The 21,565-nt window shown below is 35.3% G+C and overlaps 1 protein-coding gene across 5 annotated transcripts in view; it reads right to left on the reverse strand.

Annotated features, from left to right (window-relative positions):
- trio overlaps positions 1-21,565 on the reverse strand; it is a 200,595-nt gene that overhangs the window by 113,739 nt on the left and 65,291 nt on the right. For all 5 annotated transcript variants that reach the window (XM_053768430.1, XM_053768428.1, XM_053768429.1 and 2 more), the window contains 9 exons: positions 19,769-20,034; positions 19,252-19,410; positions 18,765-18,891; positions 18,031-18,242; positions 17,132-17,264; positions 9,485-9,745; positions 7,589-7,750; positions 7,324-7,406; positions 7,083-7,179 (listed from right to left, as the gene is read on the reverse strand). In XM_053768430.1, the coding sequence (XP_053624405.1) occupies positions 7,083-7,179; positions 7,324-7,406; positions 7,589-7,750; positions 9,485-9,745; positions 17,132-17,264; positions 18,031-18,242; positions 18,765-18,891; positions 19,252-19,410; positions 19,769-20,034 (1,500 nt within the window). The remainder of the gene's footprint in view (positions 1-7,082; positions 7,180-7,323; positions 7,407-7,588; positions 7,751-9,484; positions 9,746-17,131; positions 17,265-18,030; positions 18,243-18,764; positions 18,892-19,251; positions 19,411-19,768; positions 20,035-21,565) is intronic.

Below are 21,565 nucleotides of genomic sequence, written 5' to 3' on the forward strand. Positions count from 1 at the left end.
GCCTATTATAAACATGTGGCAAAGTTTTCAAATCGGTTACACTATTAGAAGTTCCACCACGGCCAGGCTGGAGCCACGAGTACGCTGCGTGAAGTGAGCCGTCAGAAATTTCGTTAACATGAAACCAGTACACCGCTACTAGTTAAAAACTAACAACCTCGCAGGACTAAATAACATTAGTAAACTAACAGAGTAAACAACGTACCCACAAACTTGATTCAGCGACTGAGGGATTGTTATTTTCATGCATGGAGTATGTCAACTGGAGCAGCGACAAGCTGTGCTACGTTGTGCCACCATTTATTAAAAGATTTTACTCTTTCACGTTGTTTTAAATTTTAATAAGATAAATAATTAAAATTACGATAGGATTAATAAAAGTATTTTCCCACAGTAAAAACTTGAAATGGTATTTATCTCAAAATACATAATTCCTTAGGAAGCTTCTAGAATGAAACTTTGCCTTCTAGTACTGGATGCAAGAGGTGAGGAAAAACTTAGTAATTTGAATACGCTAAAGTTTGTTCTGTTTTGTTATTTTTTGAGGTTCAGAGCCAAATGAGAAAAGAGGATCAAATTTTAAGTACTTTTGTAATATACTTAACAAACTATTGGTACAAAACGAACTTTAAAAGTTTGAGTTTGTTTTGTGTATAACGAAAATAAAAAAAACCGCACCGGTACCGCATCAATCAATGTCCCGTTTTTTGCAGCTAAATGAATTTGCGAACGCAAATGTTGTTTTTAAAAGTTAATGGTTGACCTACAAAATTGCATAGAATCACTCCACCAGAATCAAAGCGTTAAAGTTGCGATTTAAAAGTAATGTGGTTAAAACTTAGCGTAGCTTAAATAACGAATTAGTTCTTTCAAAATAGAATTAAATAATTGATTAGCTCTGCTACCTTTGTGAACAAGCATAGTGCCGATAAAAGAGAAATAAATAAAAAATATCCAGTCTCCGAATCGAATACTGCTTATTCAATAATTTATTGCAATGCAAGCACGACAAAAAATAAAGTCGTAATTAAAGTGTCATTTAAGTATCGTCTGACTATTTAAATAACTTTATGTATTTTATTTTTAACTCAGTTAATTAGCCAAAACGAACGGGCGGCACTCAACCCGGGACTGAAATCCAATTACGAATGCCGAATTATTATTTAAAACCATCAACGTGACATTTTCACTTTTTTATTATTCAACCGTTCAAAAAATGTCGTCGTGTCATATTTTAATTATCTAGATTTATTGTTGAATAACCTGGGAAAACGATTCCAGTTGCGAATATCATTCCCAAAATATATTAAGCAGAGTGTGCTGAAAATTTAATAATCCACTTATTTTCACGTTTATATTCAATGTAACCTGCATATTACAATTTAACTACGTGCATAGCATTCGCTACGTTAATAATCTTGGCTGTAATTGTTGAAATAAAAGAATTTGTACTACTGAGAAACTAGTTTTCTTTATTTTAACTGTAGTACTTAACTGATAACAATTTTCAAGATAAAAAGACAGGACGTACACCCGGGAACGGAACTGTCAAAACAAGATCCACAGACTAGCAAGGTAAATAAAAAGTTTGCGCTCTCGAATCACTAGATGACGCTAATTGTATTAAGATTATAATTTACTCTAAAGTACAACACGCCTCCTTAAATTTATAATCTTAAATCTTTTATATAAACAATTTATTGAAATCTTAAGTAAGTATATACTAATTATACTAGATTAACCTAAACTCATATCTGTTTTTGAAAAATTTTGTTTTATCTAAACTTTTAGTTAATATGTCTGCTAAGTTAAATTTTGTATCTATTTTTACAATATCAATTATATTATTTTCATAGTTCTCGTTTATATAATGGTACTGCACTTCAATGTGTTTTGAATTTTTGGTAAAGTTACCAAACTTAGCAATTGATATTGCACCTGAATTATCTTCATACAACTTAATCGGTACACAAAATTTAATATCAAATGATTCACTTAGCAAGTTTCTAATAAAAAGTATTTCTGTTATAGCCTCTGACATAGCAATATATTCTGCAAAAGTTGAACATTTAGTTACAGTATTTTGTTTATGTGTTTTCCAAAAAATTAAGTTTCCAAAAAGTCTTATTATATAGCCTGATGTAGACTTTCGATCCACATTATCTCCTGCGTAATCAGAATCTACCATACAGTCTAATATTTCAGTATCTACATTATCATAGTATGTTAACTTTAAATCTTTGGTCTTATATAGATACTTTAAAACTCTTAATGCATATTTGTAATGTGTTTGGTTATAGCAATTTTGAAATCTACTCAAATAATTTACACTGTATGCCACATCTGGCCGTGTGCCTGTACTAATATACAATAATTCACCTATCAAATTTCTATACTTTATATTTTCATCTACTTCTATAGCTTGTTCCAACTTTAAATTTGTCTCCATAGGAGTATCATACAACTTAGCATATTCTAAATCATATTTTGCAGCCAAAGATTCAATATATTTTGTTTGATTTAGTGTCATCACTTTTTTATCATCACTATAATCAATATCTATGCCAATATAGCTTTTAATTTTACCTAAATCTTTCATTGCAAATCTTTTCATTAAACTAGTTTTTATCTCTACTATTTTATTTTTATCTTTACAGCTAATTAAAAGGTCATCAACAAATATTAATATGTATATTGGATCTTTGCTTGCACTATTTACGTATAAACAATAATCATAGTTGCTTCTAACAAAACTCAATGTTTTTATATATTTATCAAAACAATCATACCATACTCTAGGACTTTCTTTGAGACCATAGAGAGCCTTTTGCAACTTGTAAACTTTATTATCTCCAGTTTCATAACCTTCTGGTTGTTTAACATATACTTCTGATTTTACATGTCCATTTAAAAATGCTGTCTCGACATCCATTTGTTCAATAAATAAATTATTTTTACAACTGTACGACAATAAAATTTTCAATGTTTGCATTTTTCCTACTGGTGAATACACATTTTCAATGAATTCCTTTTGCTGGAATCCTCTTACAACTAATCTAGCTTTATACACATTATTGCTCTTCTTTTTAAAAACCCACTTAACATCTAAAACTTTTTTATCTTTTGGCTTGTCAACTATTTTCCAAGTATTATTCTTATTTAAGCTATTTATTTCAGAGTTCATTGCTACTTGCCATTTTTTATAATCATAGGAGTTCATCGCTTCCTCAAATGTATTTGGTACATTTGCATCAACATAGTTTACATATATATAATGCGTAACTGGATTACCATACCTAGCCACTGGGATTCTTTTTCTTTTAGGTACTTCTTCTGGTACAGTTTTATCTCTATTATCATCTAAATTATCATTATTATCCTCCTCATCCTCATTATTAGATTTTATCTCACCTGCATCTTGAAAACTTTCATCACTTTCATAATCGGTTTTTAAAATGTCATTTGACATATTTCTTAAAGTCACACTAGTATCTAAATTATTATCACTCATTCTTTGATCATCAAGTTTTTCCAAACAAATTAAATTAGTACTGTCCTCTACTACCTGAACATGTCTGGCATTAATTATTCTGTTATTTAATAAAACTCTATAACCATTTTCATTATAACCCACTAAAATTCCTAGTTGGGCTTTATCATCCCATTTACTTTTTCTTAAAACTTCAGGAACCCTGACAAAAACTCTACTGCCATAAATTTTTAAATGTCCTACATTAGGTTTTATTCCAAAAAATATTTCGTAAGGAGTTTTATTTTCAGCTGTATTTGCAATTGTTCGATTTTTTAAGTATGCAGCTGTTTTTATTACTTCTGGCCAATATTTTCTATGAATTTTAGCTTCTCTCATTAAACATCTACCTATATCCATAGCAGATCTATTATATCTTTCCGCTACTCCATTTAATTCATGGACGTAGGGTGGGCATGGTAACAATTCTATACCCTTTTGCTGTATGAAAGCATATATATCCTTATTTAAATATTCTTTACCATTATCACACTGTATTTTCTTAACTTTTTTATTAAATTTATTTTCTACTAAATTTACAAATTCTATAAAGCAATTAGCAGTTTCAGATTTACTTTTAATGCAGAAAATTCTTGTACATTTACTATAGTCATCAATAAATGTTAAAAAATATTTTTCACCGCCATATCCTGTTGTGTTATGCGGACCATTCAAATCGGTATGAATTAATTCCAAAATTTCAGTAGTCTTTTTCCTATTATTTTGAAAAGGTACATTAGACATTTTACTTTTAATACAATTTGAACATTTCATTTCCGTGTTTTCAATCTTATCTGGCAAACCATCTACTAATTTATCATTTATCAACTTATTTAAATATTGAAAGTTCACATGACCAAGTGCCCTATGCCATTTCTCTTTGTGAGTTAATTCAATTGAATGTGCATAAGTTTCATTTTTATAGATGTTCGATAAGTAACTCTTAATCCAATACAAATCGTTTAATTTATTAGCAACAACAATTAATTCTCTAGACTGATTATAAATTTTTGCATTTTCATTCTTAGCTACTATTGTGCAATACTTAGTTATCTTAGAAAAACTTAACAAATTCTGCTTTATACCTTTGACAAAATAAACGTTTTTTAAATCTACATGTTTGACATTATAATAATTTTCAAAATAAACCTTGACAGTACCTAATTTAGTTGCTTTTAACATTTTTCCGTCTGGCAGTTTCACATCAACAGGAATTTTTAAATCTATGCAATTGAAAAAGTAGGATTCATTGTTTATTAGGTGATCAGTACAACCACTATCCAAAAGCCAGTTAATTTCAATATGGTTATTACAATGATTCTTATCAGTATCTTCAGTTACCTGATTAATTTCTGAATTACACACTTGAGCCGTCCACGATTCTGATGAAAAGTTTTTTGAAAATTCACCACTGGAAAGACCTTGACCTCTGCCTCGGCCACGACCTCTGTAGGAACCACCTCTGCTGTGACCTCTCTGCAGTCCTCGCTGACTTGAATTAAAATTATGTCTTCCTTGGTAAGTTTGTTGTCTTTGGGTATTTTTCGGTGCATGCCAGCAGTCCTTCTTAATATGGCCAGTTTTTCCACAGACAAAACATTGCGCTCTAGTTTTTGTAGCAAATGTACTCACATTGTTTTTATTGTTTGGTTCAGTAGTAGTCATATTCTTCTCTTTTATTTTAGACTGTACATAATCAACTGTTCTTTGTTCTTCTGGAATAACATCTAGGAAATCCCCAATGTAACTATAGCTTGGTGGTAACGCTCTTAGCAAATATCTTAACTTTTCAGGTTCATCCAGCTTTCCTCCAGCCATCTTAAAATCATTTATGGTTTTTTCAAAATCCACAAAAAAATCTTCTACTGTGTTATAATTGTTAAGTCTAATCTCTTCAATTTTTCCTCTACATATTATTTGCATAGCTGTAGACTGCGTTAAATACATTTTGTCGAACTTAAGTATCATTTCATATGCTGTTTTACACTCGCTGACAAACTCTAGTTGTTTATCAGATATTGTACTCATTATAATGGTCCTTGCTTTTAAATCTTTCTTTTTCCATTCCTTCTCCGCATTTTCACTTTCAACAGACGCCGGCATTATGCAAATGGCTGCCTCATGACATTCTTTGTATTCCAATAAAGTTACTAACCTTAATTTCCAACTTGAATAGTTTGCTCCATCAAAAATAGGTAAAATTATATCTTCGATCCTTGCTTGTTTAGCCATTTTTATGATTATTACTTTGATAACTAGTTTTCTTCACATTTTTTTATTTGTTACCAATAAAATGCCGGTCTATAACCTCAATCGTGTTCTCATATTTTTTCGTATCTTTACTGTATATTCTTTTTACACTGATTTATCTTGATAACTACGCTCTGCTACCATGTTGAAATAAAAGAATTTGTACTACTGAGAAACTAGTTTTCTTTACATTTTTAACTGTAGTACTTAACTGATAACAATTTTCAAGATAAAAAGACAGGACGTACACCCGGGAACGGAACTGTCAAAACAAGATCCACAGACTAGCAAGGTAAATAAAAAGTTTGCGCTCTCGAATCACTAGATGACGCTAATTGTATTAAGATTATAATTTACTCTAAAGTACAACAGTAATAATACTTTAATTAAAATCACTTCATTAGATCAGCGAAAATGAAACAAGTTCTTCACAAGCCTATAGCCCACTGCTGGACATAGGGTTCACTCATTCGTTAGTGTTGTAGTTATAAAGTTTAATATTGCTTTTAAAGAAACAGGACGGTAAGAAATATTCAATATGATGGTAATATCAACGATCCACTATGGATCTAGGTTAAACTGAGTGGAAAATAAATAGATAATTTAGATGCAAACTCGTCGACCGCCGGCGAATCAATCACGGCGGGGCCGCACGGCGAGATTCCCTTTAATATTGTTTGGGTAATCGAATATAACATAAAGTGAATGACAGGACAGTAAAAACATCGGTACACGTCGCATCGTAAAAATGTTGACAAATTGAATACAGTTTTCGAAGGCTTTATGTTCGAACATTATGCAGATAGCTGCGCAATGATGTAAGCGGTTTTATGTGCATAGATATTTTGTTATATTTATAAAAATATTATTATATTGTTATAAATGACATTTCTTGACAAACACCACAAGACAGTAGTATCGTAGCCATGCAAGTCGTCGTTGTGCGTCAATGCCATTTCAACGATATATTTAGATTTAACCTGAAAAGTGATCTGTAAAACCCATTCAATTTAATACAACCAGCAAGTATTTCAATTTAATACAACCAGCAAGTTTCGACTATTTTTATGACACGGCATAAAATTTCTTTTGATATCCTGATGATTATGGCACTCTAAACCTATAATATAACTATAGAGCCAACGTGTGTGCTATATAACGTTTGTGCTGTCACTTATACTCCAGACGAACTGCCGCACAGTATGTGTTCCAGTACGCTGTGCGTGTCGTGAAGTAAAGTTACGTTAGCCCATTTCAGAAGCTAGACATGATTGTCCGCAGTGAGTGTTATCATTTGACTTACCTTATCGGAGTCAGTGGTGTTGCCGCTGCCGAAGGAAGCGAGGGAGTTTCTGTCCAAATTTTCAGTTGTCTCGTCTAGTAAGGTCTCCTCTAGGTCCCTGTCAAATAGAGAAATATATATAATATGGATAAACCATACAGATAAAGTTAAATTATTTATTGAATTTACCAGAATTACATCAGAAAGCAGTTAAAACATATAAAAAATGTTCTCTAGGAAGGTTTCAAGAAGCAGGTCATACCTGCTGGAGCGTTGCGAGCTCGTGGGGCGCACGCGCGGTGGGCTGCGCGGAGGCTGCTGTAGGGCGCCGCTGAAGTACGTTTCCTGTGAGAAAAATAAAAATATCAGGATCCCTGGGATTTATGTTTTTAGACTAGAATCATTTCCAAGCGAATCGTTGATATGTTTAACTAATAATAAATATCCATTGTCAACGGAGCAGATATAGCATGGCATTCAGCACGATGCAGCAATGATCCACAATGAGAACTCAAACTGTACGTTACCTGGATGACCTCCCGCAGCCGCCGCACCCAGGTCTGCTTGACCTCGAGCGAGGGCGCCTTCAGCACGATGCGGCAGTCGCTGGCCATCGGCTCCCGCCCGGTCCACACTGAGAACTTGCACTCATCTCCTTCTATGTGCTCAGTCACGCCCAGTTCGGAAGTCTGTTAGAAATAAGTTTAAGTATTGTCATCAGTATTATATGATAAAGTAAAGAGAAAAAGAGAGGGAATTTTAAATTAAAATCTATAGGCTCTGCCCGCCCCATGATAAACAAGCACTTAATCGTAAAAAGCCAAATATTACAAAAATTTAGAAATATACTTTTATGTTGAAATAGGTACGTCATTGAAGTCGAACAAAAATCAGGACGGAAAATTGTATGAAATCCCATTATGATACAACCAACATTTAGACAGGTCCAAACATAACTCCGTCGTGCATAATAATATAATGGCAGCGATCGGTATTCTTTTTACAAAAGAAATACACAACTCAGGTGATCGCGGTCGTCGACTGCGCCTCAACATACACCCTCGCTAGAATCTGTTACTGTCTAATTAATAATATGTTATGTCTACGAGGCAAATCTGATATGATATTGTTTTTCTCAGCACCAACGCATACCAAACATTCTACTTTAAACTACTTCAAACGCATTTCAGAAAATTAATAACAGCGGCGCGCGGCTCGTAATCGAGTTACGCTTGATACCACTTCCAAAATTAGCCAAGCAAAAATACGAAGTCAAAATTTAAATTGAAGTAAAATGTAGCGGGGCAGATATTAATTACTCGCCATATAAATTAACGTACAGAATTGTTCGTTGAAGTGTAATGGATGGATGGATATTGAAGCTGTCAATCAATTTAGTTGATTCCGATCAGTCATTTAGAGCTCGTCGGCAAGAACGCTTGTAGAAGCGCGGGTTGAAACCCCTCCAATAACAAATATCAAAATTATAAAAATTTAAAATAATATTCGAATGTTTTCTAATTTAATGTATTATGTGTGCGATGGTAGATTCGATGTCGAGTATAATTTATTTTTAAGTAAGTCTCAAGATATTCCAAAGTGATGACTTCGGCGGTATAAAAGCGCCAACGTTGCATGTTAAAAAAGCGCTCGTGCGTATGAGGCCTTAAATTTATTTTAAATTAGTCTGCGAATTCGTTGTTTTAATATTTGATATTCATTTAAACGAACTCGCACTCATTGAAACATCATACTGCTATTAAAATCGGATATTTTCACTAAATATGGATAATTCAATTAGAAATTTTCCGATCACTAATTAAATTACGCAGCTGAGTGGATTACGTTGGAATATACCATAAGTATTTATTTACTTTTAAATAATATTATACATATATAAAAGGAGACACTGAACGACTGACATATCAACCACAGCCCAAATCGCTAGGCCAAGAAACAAATTTAGCACATAGTTTCTTTATGTGGTCTAGGGGTACAATAACAAAGGATTAGGGAAAGTAGGAAAGTAAAAAAGGAGTTCCAATTTTGTAAGGAGTAGCCAGATTAGGCAGTGTCTAAATATTTAACTGAAGGGAAAATTACGCGGACGAAGCCGCGGCCATAAGTAAGTTTGTTACATTGAACGATCCATAATTGGCGCATACAAATTTACATTAAAAATATACAAATTGGATACTGCTGCAGCGACTTGTGGGAGCTGATTTGTGTGAAATGGGAGCTATCAAATTTTAGCACTTTCAGTTTTCATATTTACGAGTAGACATACTTCATCATTTGTTTGGGTGGGAATCACATCTTACCTTTCATCTTCTCATTTGAAATACATTTTTAATGTCAATAAGTTATGTATATCCTTAATGTGAATAAAGAATTTTTAATTACAATTAGATTATAAATCTTACCATGAACTTGGTCTTGTAGATATACTTCGCCTTGCCGTGTGAATCCTTGACTTCCTTAGCTAGCAGCAGATGCAGGTCGAAGAGGAAGACGCGCCGCTCGCGGCCCTTCTTGATGATCTGGCGGAGGTCCCACACGTGGAAGGAGTCCTGCAGGACCACTTCCCCCAGGCTGTCGGTGGGGACGTCACAGCCTTCCAGGAGGGACAAGTGCATCGCGTCGTTGGCCTTCTTGGGCACTGACAGCATCACTTCCAGACCGTCCTGGTGAGAGAGAACAACAAGGGTTGGTACATTACTTAACTAGCTGCTACTTGCACCTCCGTCCGCGGTGAAATGTATCGCGGGTACGTTTGTCATACAAATTTCACTATTCATTTCTGGCCAGGTGGACAATAGATATAAGTTTGCTTTTAAAAAGATTCAAAAATTTTCAATTGTGCTTTTACAGCTACATTTATAATATTAGTTTTGAGTAAATCAGAAAGAGATGCTAATCCAGGTCTTTACTACACGAATTACAATAGCGGTCGAGACTTCAACGAAATGTAAGTATCATACAATGAACGATTTTTGAAGTGACAACTTCTTTAGCTTTTTGTGATAGATAGAAAATGTTAAACTCGCGTCAGGACACGTGACCTGATCGAAAATTCGTAAAACGTTAAAACTGCACAACGTTAATATTAAAATTTTCACTACTGCCGGCACTCCCGGAGTGCAACACATTTTTTTAAAGCCGTTCTGTTAAATTAAATCTTCGACAAACTGTTCGGCGCACGCCATGTTGACAGAAAACAATACTGTCAACAAAACGTGTACCAAACATGTACGAACAATTTCCTAGTTAGGAAATAAAGCAAAAAAAACTGGACTGCGTTGCGCGGCTTTATTACAAAGTTCCGACGGATATTTAACTTGCAATGAACGCTGGAACACCGGCTCGGTCGGCTGAATTAGACTAGGTTAAAAAAATTTTACAAAAACAAATCTCAACTTACGCATGCACAGATAACGAGGGTGGTAAATTTAATCACTACAAATTAATATTGTAATATGTATTGTGAATATGTGTTTGTGTCTGTGTGAATTATAGAGACAGAAACCCAGAGGACTGAGCCTAGTAGAAGCCTAGCATTAAAACGAAAGAAATAATAATTTCAGACCAAACATTTTTAATAAGGACGCGTAAAAGAAAACGTTAATTTAAAGGATTACGCTCTTTAGGAGGATTTAACAAAAAGACATTGTCCTCCTAAAGCAATAATCCTCTTATATACTCCTCCTTTTTAAATTCTTGTTTGGCACAGTTCAGTTTTACTGTGCCAAACAAGAATTTTAAATAGATCTATCGGTAAGAAGATAGGTGGATGTAGTTCTACCTCAACTAACAATTATTAACAACTAACTATGGGACTTCAATATCATCATTGTCAACCCACATCAACCCAGTAACGGGCTTTGATCTCTCGCATTATTCCCTGTGGCCCTGTGTCATTCTCATCCATCTCCCCGTAGCCAAATAATGCTATTCCATAATTAAAAGTCTGTGAAATTAATTGTGAAATGGGATTCACCGTTTGCGTTCAAAGTTAACAAACAGGCGCAGAAAAACAGTGCACAGTTTCGCAAATAGTGGTCCGGACTGCAAACATTCGGAGCGCTCAACGACATCGACAAACAAGTGCTGTTATTTCAATATCGGACTCTCGTCAGATTGAATATCTCCTTCCTGTATGTTTTATTTACAAATAAAATTACAAAACTGTGCTGTAAAACAACAAAATTGATTCCTTCCTAGCCCACTAAGGGCGGCTTTTCTATGTTTCCGTCTCCACTTACTACTACATTTACTAAGTGTAAACCAAAATGAACACAAATGTTGTGCTAAAATTTTTTGCGCCAAGCTACATTACGAATCGGCCCGTCGTCAGCATTACTAGTTGTCAGACCATTGGCAAATAAAACCAATTGAAATTAAGTTTACCAGCGCCTTATTACTGATGTCAACTGTTTTGGAAGCCATAAAATATGACGATTTAAAAGTGCTACATGCGACTATTGCATGTTTTAAATATTATTTAAATAAAAATATTTTGAGTTTGATTTGTCACCAAACTATATTTGATTACCACGCCACAAGTCTAATGTAATAAGCTTCATGAACGCGAAGGCAGCATTCAGAGAACGCGAGAGCGAGAGAGAAAGACCAATGTTGAATAAGTTAATTATATAATTCAGAAAGAAGCATGGGAGCGAAACCGCGCTTGATAACTAATTTGTACAAAAGACTATTAATTTTAAACGGAAAATCACATAAAAATAAATAACTTAGTGATAATTTTAAACAGACAAGGAAAACAAAGAGCAAACTAGTCACTAGCCAATACGAAGTACTGCATGCAGTTAGTCATATTGGTGCGTTTGGTTTCCGTTGTTTCCATACTAGTGCAAAAATCAACAAAATTGGGAAATATTTTCGATGTTGTTCGCCAGTCTAATAAAAATAAGATTTAAAGCAAAGTTCTGATCACTTTCCTTAGGTTATATCCATCAATCTATTATACATCTACTTCTACATTTTGTGTCGATGGCAAATACGAAAATGCTATACTTATTGACTACGCTGTCCGCTATGAGGTCCCTAGGTTCGCGGTGACTTTTCATTAGTGTTTGTGATCGCGATATATGATCGTTGAACGAAAGTATGTTCTAAAACTTTTATTGATTTATATATTTTATATTTGCTATGATCGTACGTAGTAATCCATAGTTATCTGTCTATTCCCGCAGAAAACAGGTATAATTCAAATAACATGATAATAATTTTAAAATGATTAATGCAAAAGTTTGGATGTCTGTTATTAAAATGAAAAATCAAGGACGAATTTCGATATAAAGTACACGAATACAATTTAACCTAAAATAGTATAAAGAGTACTTTTTTATCCCGAATTCCTACGGGAGCGAAATCCCGGGGCACAACCAGTACATACTACAATAATGTTTTTCTAAAATTAATATACCTTTTTGTTATCAATACGTACTAAGCTATTTTTGGGCACGAGCGGCCCAATCCGGTTGGGCTTGTTCTGGTTCAAGATGTACTTGAGCATCGTGCTGTGGGGGAATCTGTCACTTTTGAACACCATGTCACTAAATCACATAGTTTTCGTGCAATAGGGACGCGCGCTCTCGCACAGTCTACTCGGGTGACTAAACAAGGAAAACATCGAACAAAACAATAGTTGATTGTGTACAGGACTACGACTGGTCGAAAATAAACTAGGTGATATGCAGTGGACGTACAGGACGTCATTAGAGGCGCGCCTGATAGCGCTCCGTTTAGAACTATGAGCGTTCACTTGCTAACACACACACTTGTCCATATTTACAAACACGAACTTTTACTGAAGTTTTCAATGAAGCGTACGCGCAGGTTTTCTCACGGTAAAATTGCACCGATTACATTTAATACCGTGTGATATTAAACTTGTGAATGAGATATGCCGAATTGACAGGAGCATCGAGCGACAAATATAAAACAGCCGGACAGATAGGCTGACAAAAGACTTGTGTTCTGTTGTCTCAGGTTCCACTCTAAAATCATCATCACGCATGTCTGGATTTCGGACTAGATCTTATGCCTTGGAAGAGGACTTTCAAGGCAGCTAAACATTAATTAATGACCGTTAACTTTTAGTACACAGATACATATGTCAGTAGTAAATAATAAATTCATGGGCTGTGATTATAAATATGAAGTAGAGGATAATACCGTATTGGTCACCTGTCCTGAGCGGCCCACGGAAAGAGGTCAGGTTTCCCAGAACGCGGCTAAGTGCGTGATTCAACGTTGGATGTAGTTCAAGGGATGTAAACGCCCGACAAATTGCACCCGACATTAATATATTTGACGTTCATCGAGAAAAGGTCTTGAAGGGCTGATACTTACGATGTATTATGCTAATCCTTATCCTTACATATTTTAAAACAAAGTCCTCTACCACGTTAGTCTGTCTGTTCGCGATAAACTCGAAAACGAAATTTCATACGGTTTCCACCAATAGTTAGTATGACTCCTGAGGAAGGTCTAGATGTATGAAGCCCCGGAGCCTCTGAGCCCCAGAACCCGGATCCAAAATTGCTATAACAAGAGTTGAGTACAATAAAAGGTAAAAGAGACATACAAAATGAGAATAAAGGCGTTTGCATTTTATAAGTATAAATATGTATCTTTAAAACTTCATTGTTTTAATAAATCAGATATATAACTTTTACACTAAGAACATGAGTTATAAATGATTGGTTACCGCAATTACGACACTGTATAGTAATTTGTATCACAACCATTGATATTGTGCTATCAATACATCGCGCTGTGACGACGGCGTGGCATTGCACTCCTTACAGCAATATATTTCTCCTGATATAATCAGTTTCACTACTATCAGCGCGACCCGACTTCGCTCGGGTAAAACCAATTGAAATTATACACCTAAAAGCTTAGGAGCATAATTTCAAATGGTCTAATAAAAAAAAACCGCATAAAATTGAAAATCCGTTGCGTAGTCTTAAAGATCGCATACATACAGAATAGACAGCGGGAAGCCTTTTTTAAACTTGAAGTGATTACTACACGACAATGATTTAATAATAATACTTTACTAAAATAAAAAAAAAGTTTTGGAACAAATTAGCCCATAAATTGATCATATCGCACGGTCAATTATGTTTATTTTCGTATCGTGTCGTATTCGTAGAATCACAGCATCGAATGTAACGGACAATACGTGAAGATGAGAGAAAGAGAAACACTGTATTTACAGTAAAACTTTACTTGAAACTTATTAGTGAAATTACTGTGTCACGGTCAGGTAGTGCAACAAGGGATACGTTTCAATGCCAGTGCCGTATATGGCAGTGTGGGCATTTAAAAGTCTGATTACGAAATGTCCAGTAGATTTTGTACATAATTAAATGAACGACTTTATGGATCATGTACATAATGTCTATTTTACCCAAATAGACTACCTCGTAAAAAAGTCAACTTTTTCATATTGACTTAGTTTTTCACAAAATGTCAACAGTTGCAAAAATCCTAAATTACAATTATAAACTAATCTAAACAAATTAATTAAGACTAACGTCGACTAACGATGTGTTTACCTACTACACACAAGGAAACAAATAAGGAAGGAACTTTTTAGAAACATGTTGAAATCACATTTATTTCTTCATAGCTCTGAGCATTGTTACTAAAGAACGTCCGCCATACATTTTTACTGAATGTCTTTCAATGGAATCAGAAATAAGGTCAATCGACGTGCAAGCCATGGTAATAATAAAAAGCACGTTGGACTTGTTTTATTCTGTTATAATTGAATGCGTTGCACAATGAACTGGGAATTCAACTGTATCCAGATGAATACACCCAGGTGCACAAAGTGAAATAAACCAAATAGTTGTACAAATAGGCTATGCTATACATATCAAACCAGATGATAATTTTTAAATGTGAAAAACAATTTCATATTACTGTGGTTCGATGCTGGAATGACGTCACTATTTCAGAGTCACAAGAGTATTCCTAATTGTGTACTTAAATGTGAATTAAAAATAGGAATAAAATAATGCATTTACACATTCAAGAGACATTAAAATATCATGTTCGGTTAGTTAAAACTTTTCTTTTGTATATTTCACGTTTGTTGTGAAATACCCTATCAGTTAATGTTACTTGCAAACAAACAATACATTGGAGTAGAATCTGATAACCTAGAATAGATGTATTTAAAATAGTGCACCGTAGGAAGAAGACATACAAACTTGAATCCACGCAAATCAATCACAAGATTATCCAGAAAAAACAGGAGTCCTTCACTTTGTTCTACTTAAATGTGAATTAAAAATAGGAAAAAAATAATGCATTTACACATTCAAGAGACATTAAAATATCATGTTCGGTTAGTTAAAACTTTTCTTTTGTATATTTCACGTTTGTTGTGAAATACCCTATCAGTTAATGTTACTTGCAAACAAACAATACATTGGAGTAGAATCTGATAACATAGAATAGATGTATTTAAAATAGTGCACCGTAGGAAGAAGACATACAAACTTGAATCCACGCGAATCAATCACAAGATTATCCAGAAAAATACAGGAGTCCTTCACTTTGTTCGACAACACACTTCACAATTATATGAGTTCGTTTGTCACTAACCGAGTTACGAATGTTCTCCGTCGCTTCTTTATCTTATCTGTGGTAATCTCACTGATAGCGAAGTCTATACGTTGCCACATTACAAGACGCGAAAAATTCTACAATAGTCCTTTTGTATGTTAGGAATTGTGTGCCTTTCGTTCATTTATTTCGTCATTGATTTTGTGTAGTATTGATTTTATTTAATACTAGCCGATAAAACACCTTAAAACGCTCGGATAAAACCAAAAACAATGATTTAAAAAAATTAAAATATACTATGTATTAAATACCCGCATCAAATCCGCATCAGTCAGACAGCGGGACGCTAATCTAAGACTGCGAATGAAATTATCCTAAAATGTTCCCAAGGTTTGACTGACAGAGAATGCCTTATGGCATTAAGTCCACCTATTTTATCTTGTACATTAAGTATAATATAAATAAATAAATAAAATACACGTAAGTATAAAGGATAGCAAAGGATTCCAAGCACAGAATAGGGACATAATTTGTTTTATGATTGTGTTTGTATAAATAACAACTAATACCCCGTGCTCCATTTAAATTCCCTGGATTTGGTTTTCAGCACGACCATTCAGTTCTAGTTTTCACAGATATTCTCTACGGTTCCGGACGCGTTGGTGCTTGGTTTTTTCCATGTCCTTTTAGTCCACAAGACTAGCTTAATGTGTGACACATTGTGCGCTATTTATTTTGATGAAGACAGAATTTGATGTTATAATAATAATATTAATTTTACTCGGTGGAACCGAGCTCGCAAGCGCCATCTGTTGCCATGCTGGTCACAATCGTTATTTAAAAATAATTAGCGGCATATTTCTGATTAATATACAACATTGACTATTTGAAATACACAGCATAAAATAACAGATATATTACACGCCACTCACACAAATATAACGGTTCGGAACCATACACAAATACGACTAATTCTCATTGGCAAAATTATTTGCATTTATCAAAAATTATATATGCCACATAAGTAAACACAGCGATCTATTCTTACGAGTTAATTATGATTAGATAACTACATATATATTATCGGGATAAATATGACACCAGTGTTAGCAATGAAAAAGGATAGCAGACAGAAACCTTTATTATTGAATGTTTTTTATTTTTATTTTTTATCTTAATTTTCTTTTTGAATAAACTTATATCTATTCTATTCTAATGTTGCTGACGTTTCAACGACCTTGAACAACTTCAAAAAGGATCGTGTAAGTCCCGTTAATACACATAAATAATTTTATAGGACAAATCACATAGAGTGAGCCCCAAAGTAAGTGCGATACGTGGTATGGGATACTAACTGAACCATACCATATTCTATAACATATACAGATAAACATACGATATATATATAATTATATGTTCCAAACGCGAAAATTTGAAAACCTTTAACGATTAGATGTACATACCTTGATCTCGCCCTGTCCCTCGGCGCAGCAAGCCTGCAGGTCCTTGAGGAGCAGCTGGTACTTGGTGATCCTCTGCACAGGCTTGATCAGGTACGCTGCCAGCGGGTGTTCTAGCTTCCTCTTTCGTTGTACCCTGCAGGCAGATTGCATTGTTACCCTCTTATTCATAAAAAAATCTTACATATAAATATGTGTTTTACTAAAATGTAATTTATGACACAAGCTTTTGTTGTTGTCAAGAGATCTCATGTCCGTGCAATAAACGGTTGAAGAGTTACCACGTCTCGAGCCGTTCCTGTGTGCATCATCAGGCCAAGATTATCATAATAATGCATTGACATCCAAACTAAATGAGTGTACAAAATTTCAACTCAATCAATCACCTATAAGAGTTCTATAAATTGTAGGTAACCAGTAGTAAAAGGTAGGACCTGTTTTCTTTTTGTTACTTATGTCGCGCCAGGAAGTCGGAAAGTTAATAATTATGGTGATTACGAACACTAGTTGGAAGCGCCGATAAACGAACTACTATCATAATAGTTTACTAATGAGTAAGTCAGAGCATGGAGTTTGGAACTAAAACCCTGACGTCATTGTCTGACGGTGGTTGATCACGTCACAGCCAAGAACAGTGAACACGCAAGGTTCAGAGAGTGTTGATATTAATAAGCCACATTTTTATAGTAAATGGAATCCTTGGTCAGTGGACCTCCTCCAGCCTAAGGACGCACAGCAGGTTTATCACGACAACCTTAAAATATTTCACGTCTTTTTCGAACAACCCCATCTAATAGTCTTCAAAAAAAACCAAACTTACTCCTATTCCCTAAGGGTATTTTCACATGGCCGGATCCTGGCAAATGTCACTCGCTTCCCATCTCAGATAGCTCATTCCTCACCTCTCGAAGTAGTCGCCAGCATGCTGGACGACGGCCGCGTTGGAGTCAGGTTTGTTCCGGCAGTACGCGACGTACATGTCGAACTCTCGGGCCCACGTCACGAAGCAGTGGCCCACGTCCTCGGGCATCGTCTCGTATTTGTCCAGCTCGCGTAGGAACACGCGCTCGTGGAAGCGGTGGATCTCCTCGATGTTACCGAAGATTATGTCCTCCTGAAGGGACAAATAATAATTACCAATCAATATATATTTATTCCTTTGCTGACACACAACGCACAGGCAAAACTTCAAAATTGTGCCGTGGGGAGAGTACGCGAGCACTAAGACAAGATTTTCTAAAATTGGCACGGGAACGGGGTACCAAGTTGTGGGCAAAAACTACTTGAAGAATAATAATTATTTAAATGACTGTACGTTAACATGTAAGAATTTATGAATAGGTTTCTGAGGCTTTGCCAGTGGCACACAAACGTTTAAAAATGAAATCAAACCTACAAATTCTGATATTTCGGTAGGACAACTGCTGAGAAGAAATTCCGAAATCACTTAAACAATGTTTTCCCCTATCATGCCAGAAGGGAGTCTTGACATGACTGATTCTATATAATTTACTGTAATATAACAGAATAAAAGTATGTAAAAACATGTTTTCATTGCTAAAAAGTCGACGAATTGAGAATCTCCTTATTTTTTGAAGTCGGCTAAAAAGAAGTACATCAATGTCGGTACACGGACCTTGCCATGCAGCGCAGGAGGCACGCCACCCGGGTCCGCGCGCATCTCCCGCAGGTAGCACGTGATGCACGTCTCCAGATCCTTCACGTACGCGCGCTCGGTCTGCAGCAGCTCTGCCATTATGAATCTGGGAAATTTACATTCGCCTATGTAAAAACGTTAAAATAATGTTTTTAGTTAATGGTGGAGAATGCCATTCGCAGTTAAGTCCATCATTTGTAGATAATTTTGGTAATTTTGTGAAATATTTTTTTTTAAATAAATGTAAAAAATATATACTTGATACTTGTTGACAATAATCTCTTTAGTCTTTACATTACTTTCAACGTAAGACACCGTGTAAAATACTCTTAAGATTTTTGTAACAACCAATGCTAAAAAATAATTTTAAAAAAAATATTTTTGACTTACTATGTATGTTCCCCACCAAAGATTACTAGATTCCCCATAATAGTATTCAAAAAAATTCGAATATATCGATACTCACTCTTTTCTCCTAGCGCTGCGTCGTTTGTCATCGCCAGCAGCCGTGTTCGGCTCTGTTCGTTCATGTTCGGCTTGCGATGATGACAAGGACGGGGCGACGCCCGAGTCGCTCTCCGCCTCGCTCTCGCCGCCCTCCATAGAACCGCTAAATTCGGCATATCTGTGAACAAATTGTAAAACAAAGTAAGTCTATAACTGTTTAATGAAAAATACCTACTGTTGATACAGGTGCCAGCTATTATACTGACACTGCAATGTCGTTGGTTTGATTTGTTACATTTCTGACACTATATGAAGTGGCATAGGCCCTTAATGTTTTTTTTAAATTTTAACAGCATGAGCCCCATTCCCCGAGTCTAGCAGCCAAGTAAATTAGATAAATCGCGACAAAGTGAAATTATACTAGTCGCGAATTGGACCAATAGCGCATAATGGGCTTCACTTAACGATCAACTAGTTCTAACTCCCAAAGTCCTAACTAATAGAATTCTTAGCACACTTGAAAAGGAACACATTACCTGGCGTCAACAGCAGCCACCCACTCTTTAATCTGGACAGCATGTGGGTGCCCCTTCTCCACCAGCCCGTCAGCCAGCTGCGCCAGCAGCCGCACTCGTTCCCGGGACTCCCGGGCCACGCCCGCCGCGGCCGCCGCCGCCGCCGCACCGCAGCGCTCCTGTGTCTCCCTGATCCATTCCACTGCTGCGCGCGCAGAACGCTCAAACAACGCGAACTGTTGGCATTGCTCCAAGCGCTTCTTGCGGACTGTCCAATGCTCTAGGACCTGGGAACATTTGATCTACGTTAACATTATAAATCACAACTACGCTACTCTTGACTAACCAAAAATGCGAGCTGTAACCTGCATTTGTTCTTCCAAGGTGTACGAATATTTTTAAGATGGTTACACAAACCGATGAGACACATATTGTTTGTCACTTGTCAAACACACAAACCGTGTGAGTGGAAACACCCCAGCAAGCTACAATATCGACGATTGTAGATAATTCAGCGAGACAAATTTCACTTATTTAAAGTCGTAAAGAATATTTGGTTCCTACAACATGTGAAAGACCATAAGTTTTTAAACAATTATAGAAATAAAATCGCGTACAAATATCTATCAATATCATCACAAACTGTTTCGAGTTCTATTTTTCAACTACTTGCAACTTTTTGTATTATTATAATGAAATCAATTTACCGGTTGTACTAAAACCATAACGAATTCCCTTAGCATGGTCCGATATACGAACCGTACGAGACATGGTGGACAAGAGCAAATGAAATTGCGGACGGTGCGCGCGCGCAGCCGCGATAACATCGCTGCACGAACAAACACTATAGCTACACGAACAAAAGCCTTATTGTTACCACGACCGCGACACTGACAATGCGCGCTAATTTAATGGCAACCGCCCTTAGAACGACTGATATTATTTATAGAACGCTTGTAATTATAGTCATACTAGACCTTGGTAAGGATTAAAATATACTTATTACAACAAGTGGTAATATTTGGTATATTTAAAAAATATAATGATGTACCTATTTCCAAATAATTACGCGTGTTATATGATTGAAAAATAAATTAATACTAACTCCATCCACTCGCCGATCGCAATCACACATCATGCAGATCTGTAATGAACAACAAACAAATAAAAAAGATTATTTGTTTGTTGTTTCAGTTTCCGTAAACAAAATTATTGTTGTTATCATTTCGTCACGCGTGCTCTAGGCCCGCATATTGTTTGATCAGAGTATAACTACAATAATAAGATTACATATTTACAATGAAAGATGTTTCGACGACTAGCAAATAATGTTTCAGAAAAGAAAAATAGTCGCGGCCAATTTCTTAATTGGTCACGTCTATATCTAGAGTTTTCTATTAATTTTTTTACTAGTTGTAAGATTTCTGAAGCTTTTTGTAGTAGGAACCCGGATGAAAAAGAAATTTCAGAGAGATTGCACCCTGTAACTAAACCTACGCTGTGTCCAGTAGAATAAAGTATTTACACTACTATAATTATAATTCTGAATGTATTGCATGTTGATGAGGCAGAGGGTCACTTGGGTGTACAAACAGGCCTTCCTTGGCTTGCCAGTCTGTGTACGATCCGTATTGTATAATTCGGTTAAATACATAGTTTCCTTTCACCTTTTAGACAACAAATTTTAAAAGCTTTTATTTATCAAACAATATACTATGTTTGTTCGTGTCGCTTTGCCTAATTTAGCTAAAATATTGTATATTCGTTTAATTGGAAGGAATGCCATCACATGTAGACAATAAAAACATTGTGACAATA

The sequence above is a fragment of the Plodia interpunctella genome, chromosome Z (genome assembly GCF_027563975.2).
Source record: "Plodia interpunctella isolate USDA-ARS_2022_Savannah chromosome Z, ilPloInte3.2, whole genome shotgun sequence".
In the NCBI taxonomy this organism is placed as follows: domain Eukaryota; kingdom Metazoa; phylum Arthropoda; class Insecta; order Lepidoptera; family Pyralidae; genus Plodia; species Plodia interpunctella.